This window comes from Typha latifolia, chromosome 7, assembly GCF_019914945.1.
Source record: "Typha latifolia isolate L0001 chromosome 7, TyphaL0001v2, whole genome shotgun sequence".
Classification (NCBI taxonomy): Eukaryota; Viridiplantae; Streptophyta; class Magnoliopsida; order Poales; family Typhaceae; genus Typha; species Typha latifolia.
This window is the reverse complement of record NC_133092.1, coordinates 3,342,687-3,353,060: the sequence shown is the minus strand read 5'-3', so window position 1 is coordinate 3,353,060 and position 10,374 is coordinate 3,342,687. Positions and strand designations below refer to the sequence as shown.

Below are 10,374 nucleotides of genomic sequence, written 5' to 3'. Positions count from 1 at the left end.
GAAATAATACTTTATAAAATAGTATCTTTTCAAGAGTAAAATAATAACTAAAAAATATAAAAAAAATATTAGATGAAAAAGGAGTAGAGTTCGCAGGTATCAATAAATTAAAATTAAGATGAACCTTGGATTAGTTATATACTAATATAAAGAGATTTGCACCAGAAAAACAAAAAATTATTATTCTACCAGTGTTTGTTGTTGTTATTCTAGTTATACAGTCGGATGCACCAGCATCAGATGGCATATCAGTGTGTATCGAGAACATCTGATACATCTGCCAAAAAGAAATTAGAAAAGAATTACGCCAACCAAGAGTATAACAAACACTCGAGGAACAAATGCATCGTATAATCTGTCACACTATGTAGTTTATAGCTCAGTACTGAAGTACACATTCACAGGTCGATGATTACAAGTTGCAAATAAGAGAGCAAAGATTTATTGATAGCTCAAAACTATGTAGAAAAGAGTTAACAAGCCAACGCCTGCATCTTTAGCTGACACCAGATTGTTTAGTGCTTCCCCGCAGTCGAGGCAATTGGATTGCTAGAGCACTTCAGTGTAGATTTTCCATGACCGAGCATTCAACTGAATACAAGAATGGAAAATGACTACTTGTGGAGCATAAGCATTACCTGAAATCAATAATGTTGGGAGTACAGCTAATAATATGCAAAAGGCAGTTTCTAGTAATATCCGTGCAGAAATAAGAGAAACAATATCAGAACTCAAATGCATCCACTATCCACAACCTCAACACAAGAAGCATTACTGAATATGGAAAAAAAAACTCATCTTAAGGTATGCAAATATACATATGCAATCTCAGTAGTGAAGCCCTCAGATCTCATAGCTTTTAATATTCATCGAGGCTCAAGCATAGTTTTCCAAAGTGAGCAGTGAAGCATACATGATGATGATAACTATGATGATGATGATGATGAGGAGGAGGAGGAGGAGGAGGAGGATGGTGGCAATAACATCAATGGATGTGGTGATGGAAGCAATGGGCCTGGATAATGCTCCAATGCTCAAAGAGGAAAACCATGTAGCCACTCAAGAATTTATGAGTTTTCCATCACTGGGTACTGTATGGATTACTGCAAAGTGAAAATTCAACCAAATAAACATTTAAAGATGCATTTTTTAGCACAATTCAAAGTACAAAATAATGGTTATTTTTCTGTATTACAGGGTTCAGACAATTTAATTACTGGTACCAAGAAAGCAGCATAGAAACAAATACAAATGCCAAAAATATATGCAATTTAGTTCCATACTTTAGCAATTTCCTCAGAATAGAAGGCTAAGCAAACGTAAAAGAAATTGAAATAATTAATCTCATGAAAGAACATGTTGAATGTAGAAAGCGTCACTAACACAAGTAATCTCTTCAAGAAAGATAGTTTAAGAGAACAGTAACAATAAACAAATTGACAAATTTATCCAGTTTTTTGAATGCTTGATGTGACCCTAACGGCAACTATACGTTTAGAAGAGTCAGAGTGCCCAAGAGTTACAAGGGACTTGAAATTCTATTTGAAGGACTCAAATGTATCCATGCAGAAATAAGTAAGAGAAAACAATATCAGAACTCAAATGCATCCACTATCCACAATCGCAACACAAGAAGCATTATTGAATAAGGAAAAAAAAACATATTATAGGCATATACATATGAAATCTCAGTAGTGAAGCCCTCAGATCTCATAGCTTTTAATATTCACCGAAGCTCGAGCATAGTTTTCCAAAGTGAGCAATGAAGCATACATGATGATGATAACGATGACGAGGAGGAGGAGGAGGAGGAGGAGGAGATAATGGTGCAATAATATAAATGGATGTGGTGATGGAAGCAGTGAGCCTGCATAATGCTCCAATGCTCAAAGAGGAAAACCATGTAGCCACTCAAAAATTATGAGTTTTCCATCACTGGGCGCTGTATGGCTTACTACAAAGTGAAATTGCAACCAAATAAACGTTTAAAGATATCACAAGGCATTTTTTAGCACAATTCACAATACAAAATAATGGATATTTTTCTGTATTACATGGATCAGACAATTTAATTACTGGTACTAAGTAAGCAGCATAGAAAACAAATGCAAATGCAAAAAATATATGAAATTTAGTGCCATACCTGAGCTATTTGTTTAGAACAGAAGGCTAAGTAAACATAAAAGAAATCGAAATAATTAATCATATAAGAGAAAATGTTGAATATAGAAGCACCACTAACACAAATAATCTCTTCAAGAAAGATTGTTTAAGAGAACACTAACAATAAGCAAATTGATAAATCACTCCAGTTTCTTGAATGCTTGATGTGACCCTAACGGCTACTATATGTTTGGAAGAGTCAGCATGCCCGAGAGTTAAGAGGGACTTGAAAATTTTATTTACACTATCATCTTGACTGTTTCAGGTTTTGATGAATAGATAACCTTATCTCTAGAGTTGGAAACTGGTCCGGTATTGGATATTTACATATTTGATTACAATATCATAACAAATATGAAATTGCTCAAATCTGAAACAATATATAAAAATAGCAGACTCTAAATTAAAATTAAAATACAGGAGATAATTACACTAAATTATAAACCATTTTCACATAAATTCTCTTATATATTGTTTGTGATAAATTGACCCTCTCATATATGTAAAACCACTCAAATGCTCATTTCATAAGTTGTTCGTTTGATTTTTCTGTAGGAGTGGTGAGGGAAGTGAAGTGAGTAGTTTCAGGAATTTTCACACTATCTATTATTTGGTTACAGGAAGTGATTTGTCTGATTTTTACTAAATAATCGGACTTCTCTATATTAGCCAAACCCACTCCCTCTCTGGAGGATGGATAACCAACTTTCTAACTCTAGTTCTCAGTCCAATGCTTTGCATGTGACCACTAAGTTCCTAAAAGTTCCATCATTGGGCATCACATACTATGAAGGAAAACAGAACAAGTGCTTCCAACGGCAGCACTTTTTACAGCACAGAGACATGACCAAAAGGACTTAATATCAGAAGGGTATTAGTTGTAACACATCACATAAGAAGTAGCAAAACATCCTCTACTATATGACATAGAAAATAAACCATAATAATACAGGTCCAACTACTTAAATATAATTTCCTCGTTTTGGCAAATAAAGTTATTATGAAGAAGAAAAGGCATAAATATCCGTGAAAAATCATTAAAGTACAATTATACAATTATTAAAAGAAAATTAGTCTATCTGCATGCTTACTTTGTTCAATAGTAAAGCCCTCAGATCTCATAGCTTTTTGACATTCATTGTCGGCTCAAACAATAGTTTTTCAAGTTGAGCACTGGAAGCATGCCTCTAAGAATATGGAGATGATGGGGATGATAATGACAGTGTGGTGGCGATGATGACAGATGATGAATGGCAGCCAAGCTGGTGGTGGTGGAGGGGAGGGTGGTGAGTTCGCAAAATGCCTCTGCTCAACTAGAAAAACCATGGAACCGCTCCACAAATATTATTTTCCATCATAGGGCACTCCTATAAAAGCATTTTAAGAAAGGGAGAGAAATATATGAAAACAAGAAATAAAAAGTGCTCGACCCTTTTCTGTGTAAAGGCTTTCGAATCAAAATGTAAAGAACAAATGGCACATCAAATCAAATGAAAAATCGCTGTCAAACTCAAAACTTATTGAGTAAGAATTAACGTTAGTAACTCAACCAAGGAGGTTAATCATATCTAACGATTTGAGATAAACACAAAATGCCAACAAATTTCAGCAATTTACTATTACCTACCATCAAGTAATTCATTATAGATTTAAATCATCTTCCATGATGACTTTTTAATATAATGATGAACTCAAAAGCAAAACAACAAAAAAATTAAAAAAAAGAAAATAGGAACAAATAATGTCTAAATGCTAGATAATATTCACGCTTACCACCATCATTTAACCAAAAGCAAAAGAGTGCTTCTTTACAGCTACATGAATCGTTTAAAAGTAGTGATTTCACCATCAACCTTCCTGGTAAGCTAAAACAACAAGCTTCACCTCACTTATTTGAGGGATATCTACAGCTAGCTACGAGCGACAACAACAATGACGATATGACGAATTGACGATAGGACCCATTCCCAGATCAAACTAACTGCTCAGTGCTGAAGATTTCTAATACCAAAGGGAAACAAAAAATCATGACAAATCTCTAACTGAAGAAATAGCCACAAACATAAAGACGTACTACATCTCCAAAATTATCGACAAGAAAAATATAGAGCTAAATCTGTTTCAATTAACAAGAACTAGATATACAAGAAGAGATCGTAGTACGATAAAGACATTAAACTGGTAAGCATTTTAATGCGATATCCAAATACCACCAGAAATATAAGAAGTCGGCGAGCGAGATCGAAGACGGCGAGATGGGTTTTAGGGCAGCACAGAGGTAAGAGCTCACCATTAAAGCCAAGCTGTGGTTTTAATAAACGGCCGTTTCTTTCGATTAATTCTCATTACTGCCATTATCGGTTTTCATTTCGTGAATTATATACATGCGTCATCTTTGGAGGGGGGGGGGGGGACTGTTAGATTTTAATAATGAACATATTTGAGGTCTTGAAACGAATTAAGTGTATATTTTCTGATACTAAATAAATACATACATTTTTATAACACAAGAAATGCACAACTAATAATATCTCATTTTTATTATTTTAAAAACTAAATGGAAACATACGAAATTGACTTTATTTTAACGTTGGCCCACCTAAGAAACGTACTCGCTTTGTTCAGGGCTTTGGTGGGGTCACCCAAGCTTTATCTGGAAGAGAAGAAAATGATGCGTTGTCTATACTAGGGAGAAAGCTTTGTTTTTAACTTACGAATATTTTGAGCAGATTTATGTTAGGCCAAAGAAGCTCAATCCCCAGCTTCCTTCTTAGGTGGGAGCTCCCAAAGATCAAAGCTGATAGATTCTTCGTTGATCCATCATAGGGGTTTGGCTTCTTAGCCCGACTGCCTAATAGTTCTCATATCATCATTACAGGTAATAGATGCAAGGTGTTCAGATTGGTGTTAGAGGTAGAAGTTTGGGCAATATGTGAAACGCTCATTATCGTCAAAAAAATTTAACTTTCCTCGTTACTGAAATGGATTCTCTATTGCTTGCCAACATTCTCAAAAGAGTTCACAAAGCTACGCAAGCAAGCAAGCCATTGACAATTTGATTGATGACATTTATTGCCTTACCAAATTTTATCTTTAATATAAAGCCCTTCGTATCCATTAGTTTCCGAATATTACCCACCTCAAGATCAAGCTAGATTTCCTTCCTGTGAATATTCTAAAGAAAATCATTCCAATTATTAATGATTGTTTTTTTTTCTAATTTTCTCGTATTAGATCTATAATATTAGTCATATCTATTAAGATGCTAATAAATCTACATATTGGTTAACCAATTGGGGTCGAAACATGAGATTCAGTTGCATCTTAGAGGGCTCATTCTCTCTGACCCCTTGTGAATAAAGAAAATATCTAATTATATTCAGTTTGGTTATTTATGAACAATATATGCTTTGCCAAGCTTTATGGGTATCAAAACTTTGGTTAAAACCTCCAAATATGAGAACAGCCAAGATCATGCCTACTATAATCTACTGGCTCTTTTATGTCCTATTTTTTTTTTATAAAGAAAGAGGAGCGAGAAATTAATTAATTAGTGATGTTCTTTGTTGTCCTATTTCAATCATAATCATGCTATTTTAGAAGAAATTTTTTTTGAATTTGTATGATTGTTATATATTTTTGGATCTCCACGATTAGTTCATCTTTTTATACATTTGTCTCATTTTTGCTAATTTTGCTAATTTATAATTTTACCCTTTTAAGTTGTTTTATATTACTGAGAGATTATAATATGGGATTACTGAAGATTAAATAAAATTATTAGAGTTCTATTTTCCATTATTCCTAGTATTCATCGAAAAAAATGTATTCTCGCTTCAGCTTGTCAACGATTTCAATCCTTTCATCAATTTCTCACAAGCATTTGATCAACAAGTTAATATTCATCCTAAGGACTTATCCATCGGGGTCCCGCATCAGCCTGGGCCTGCATTTTAGAACCTTTCCTCTTAGATGGTACCAAATCTTAATATGTCTTTAATTGTCTCTTTAATCATGGGAGCATCATCTTTCCTTTTAGCTTTATTCCCCCAGCTGTATAAGTCTTAATCTTTATATATGTAGAAGATCTGGCAAAAAGATGATGGACAACTTTACTCAAGAAAAAGATAAAAGATGATAAGTGGGGTAGATAGACAAGTCTATTCTCCACTTAGCACAATATAAGAATACAAGGAGGACACAACCAACTCAAATGCAATCATGCTAAACTTGTGATCACCCATGACTACCCCAATATCCACACCACTTACTCTTCCACTTAGCCCCCAGCAGCCTGTCCCACTACTATGGCCAACATCTACGTCGGCGTGCCACCGTTAAGAAAGCACTACTACTATTCCTGGACAATGACATGAAATTTGCTTCTCAGAATGTACCGCGAGAGATTTCCTACTCCTATAGAGGAGTAATTTTAATACGATATGAAGAGTCCTGAAGAATAAAGATGATGAAGATGACACTAAAACACAGAATGGAATTACGACTTGATTACAATATGCAGAAGCTGTACCGTAAGTAGTCACTTTAGTAATCCAGTTTCAGGTTACAGCAAGCACACTGACAACCAAGAAGAATAGAGGACGACAAATCACAAATCTATCGTGGGAAATGTTGTAATTATCTGTTCCGTTCTCTTGGTTGCAATTTCTGTTTTATTCACAGGCCAGCTTAGTGTCGAAGCTACTCAAACAGATTGCAAAAGCCTGGAAGGCGGAGAGCGGGTAGCGGTAATCCATGGTGAACATGTCCTTCGCCACTTTGCCAAACTGCAGGATGATTTTATCATGCTCAGTTGGTGCAGGCTGCGATGGAGTTGGGGCACCAGCTGCTGGTTGAGTTGCAGCTATCAGCTGGAAATTTTTCACGGAGGCAACGGTCACCCGACCCCGGAAGTTGAGGCACCAGCACTGCAGCTGCTCATGCCATCTAGGGGCCTTGTTGCGGAGCACCAGTGGCATTTCCTTAGCCCCTTCCTCTTCATCCCCCTCATGGGTTGGTCCAATGATGTCAGAGAAGCGGGCGCTGCTGAAGTCCATGGAACGGTCCATAATGGAGGACTTGGAGAACGAGGTGCTGCGAAATGAATCCTCCAGTGAACGGGGAACAAGCTGGTCAGGCTGACCAGGGACTGTGCCACCAGGCTCCAGGGCTGATGCAGGTATGGAGTGCATAATGCAGTGCATCCGCCTTGGCCCCCGTGTACCGAGGACATTCAGCTCATATGTCACCTGAGCTATGTTATAGCTACCAGAGGGAACTTTAGGAGAAACTTTCTTGGAGTAGAACCTGCGACTAGTCCGACCAGTTTGACAGACGGCAGTCCCATTGTATGAGGGCTGGGTGTCATAAATTATGAATTTGGTACCTAGGAAATTTGACCTGCATAACAAAAGGAATTGCTTGGTCTTGATCTCATGCTTTATATTTCTAAAGAGTGCACCTCACAAAGCATTTCACTAACAACCAAAATTCCAGTACCTCAACTTTCCAATGTAGGAACTGCTTGATCTTGATATATTGTCAGCATCCATAGAAATAATGTACTCAGTATTGGTTGTCCTGCGGTTCCTTTTAGCTGATAGGAGGAACTTCCCATTTTCGACAAGCACAGCTGTGCAAAATTCAATCATGAGTCAGTTTGTCGTGTGCACGAAAACTTTTATGGGTTTCCACAAAAACAAGCCCATGACTATTACTTCTGTTCATGAGAACTTTTCAACACCAAGATCGAAGCTGATAATGCAACAACATATAAATAGTGCAATGAAAAGTTTGTCTTATAACTGCCACTACTGTCAGTGAGCAAATTGATAGTTTATCATCAAATCTTACATGAAACATTACGAGACCTGTAACTGATAATGAGACTCACAGGAATTAAGGTAATCTAAAATGATTGATGCAAAAAGTTAAAAATTATAAAATCATTGGCGTCACTAAAGGATTGAGGGAGAGGCAAACTCACCAGAGCTAAGACACAAGTAGAGATGATAAGTTAATTTTGACTTATCCCTCTTAATGAAACATTGAATTGTTCCGTCTCGAGGCCCAGGCTGTAAAAAGAATGTGTTAAAGTTTATCAGTTATCTACTGCTTGTGGAAGCACCAAATAAGCTAGAAATCCAGTTAAGCAATATTCATTCTTTTTCTAAACTAAAAAAACACCTAGCATAAAATGACTGTCACCATATAATATAACAGAAGATAAACTTAGTTGAAAGATCAGCAAGTTACTTAAAGGAGAAAATGAAGAATATTACCTGCTTCAGAGAAACCGGAAAAGTGAGCTTCCCACAAAATTCTGGATTTCTAACAATCTCTTTACACATTTCCCTCCATGATCTACAAACAGCTGCACAGGCAACAACATGCTTGCGAGCCGGCCAAGTACTTTCACTAGCTTCCAACCTTTTAATCACATCGCGTAGTAGTTCAGGAGGAAGGCTAGCCCAGCAACTCTGCTGAACCACCGGAGGTTGGTCCTGCAGCTCATGCACAGAACTCTGAGATTTTCCTCTGTAATGGCCTGTAAGGCCCGCTAGCCTCACCTCAAAGCTCCGTCTTGATAAACTCCCAAAACTATCTCTAACATCACGAACTATACTGCGGAATGACATCTACCCAATCAAAGTTACAAACCTATCCAAGCAGGGTAGACCAAGCCCACCAACAAGCATACAAAAGTCAACTCCCTTTAGATCAACATTACATAACAACCAGAGCCTGTGATATATGACACAAAATGAACAGAAAGTGGTCAGAGGATCAAAGTAGGAACAATTCTATACAATAGATCCATAAATATAGCATTTATACCTTGTTCTGCGTTGCAACCGGAGAGCATTCACATGTCTATACCAAAAGGCTCACCCTACAGAACAGGAAAAACAAAGAAAAATAAATACAAGGTTGGGAAGATAGAAACAAATGACAAAGTAATAGAAGCCCTTAACAATCAGAACTTATCAATATTATGCACACAAAAAACAAAAAAAAATTATCACCAAACATATCCATAAAGTGAGATACCCAAAGGGCAAAAGAAATAAAAATAAATAAAAACCGACCATGGAATCATTTAATTGATGTCAACCAAATATTACTTGAGAAACTTAAAAGCTTCTCCAAGCTTATCCTTAGGCCATGACATGAGTCTATCTACAACACCGAGTGAAATAAATGCATAGAAAAACGACCGGGCCTGAAACAGTTCACAATACTGCAAAGTGATAATACGGAAAGGAGATTGCTTTTCATGCTAAAAGCAAATGACAACACACACAAAATACAACTTGGTAAACTGTTTCTGTACATGGCAAGAGATGGCTTGACAAAAAAAATATCCAACAGCGCTTGTATTACTTGGACAAACTTAAAGATTATGAAAAAAAAAAGGAACTCATCTGGAATAACTTCTTCTAGAAAAAAATCCTATTTTTTTCTTCTTTTTTTGTAAGGAAATGAAGAAGGAATCACAAGGCACGCGAAAGAATTTAGCAAGCCAAGGAAGAAAAAGCAAAAGCGCAACCAAAAGCTAATCTCCTACAAGACATAGTCTGAAACGACTAACACGGCAAACGAAAGATTTTTGGAATATAGATGTCGAGATAAACTCTTTTGCACCCTTTTCACCTCGGAAGCAAGGTAGAGGCTTCGCAATCAAGGGGCTACTCTCCAAATAACCCAAAGAGGATAAAAAAGGAGATTTTTTCGAACCCTAAACTTCCCAATGTGAGAAATTAAAAATAGAAAGAGAAATAGAAATGACGGATCAAATCCACTGATCAGAAAAAAGATCTTTTCGAAAAATGCAAGAAATTTGCAAGAAAATAACGAGAAACGACTCCAAGACCAGACCTTTGTGTAGCAAACTTATCACAAAAACTTCCAGTAGAACCGGAGGAGAAACTAAGGATTCTTTCCGATTTCTTCAGCAAACAGACATAACGCCAAACAAGAGATGAAATCCTCACTAGAGAAGACTAGAATCCGCGATCTAACCTAGAATCCCCAAAGACAACCTCAAAGCCCCGTACTTTAAAATCCCCGCCTTCGATTCGATCACACGATAGGAACCACCACTCAACTCCCTCTATCTCTCTCTCTAAAAACGGATCTGAGACGGTTGTTTAAATGGAGTTTGAGAGAGAGAAAGGGAAAAGGAGCTGCGCCTGCGCAGCTGCGCTCACT

General features: G+C 36.7%; 1 protein-coding gene and 1 long non-coding RNA gene across 4 annotated transcripts; both read right to left on the bottom strand.

Moving 5' to 3' along the window:
* Window positions 1-320: 320 nt before the first annotated feature.
* On the bottom strand, window positions 321-4,286 carry LOC140792887 (uncharacterized). The gene is made up of 2 exons (XR_012109839.1): window positions 3,255-4,286; window positions 321-638 (listed from the first exon to the last, which is right to left on the bottom strand). It is a non-coding gene; the product is annotated as an uncharacterized lncRNA (long non-coding RNA).
* A 2,352-nt stretch (window positions 4,287-6,638) lies between these two features.
* LOC140791839 (tubby-like F-box protein 8) lies at window positions 6,639-10,374 on the bottom strand. 3 transcript variants are annotated; one of them, XM_073142506.1, is made up of 6 exons: window positions 10,186-10,374; window positions 9,001-9,055; window positions 8,445-8,907; window positions 8,150-8,237; window positions 7,663-7,795; window positions 6,639-7,563 (listed from the first exon to the last, which is right to left on the bottom strand). In XM_073142506.1, the coding sequence occupies exons 3-6, from the start codon at window positions 8,799-8,801 to the stop codon at window positions 6,837-6,839; spliced, it is 1,305 nt and encodes a 434-aa protein (XP_072998607.1). In that variant the 5' UTR covers window positions 8,802-8,907; window positions 9,001-9,055; window positions 10,186-10,374; the 3' UTR covers window positions 6,639-6,836. The 3 variants fall into 3 exon arrangements, with proteins under 3 accessions (XP_072998607.1, XP_072998608.1, XP_072998609.1); XM_073142507.1 differs by having other exon boundaries at window positions 10,042-10,311; XM_073142508.1 differs by lacking the exon at window positions 10,186-10,374 and adding an exon at window positions 9,252-9,386.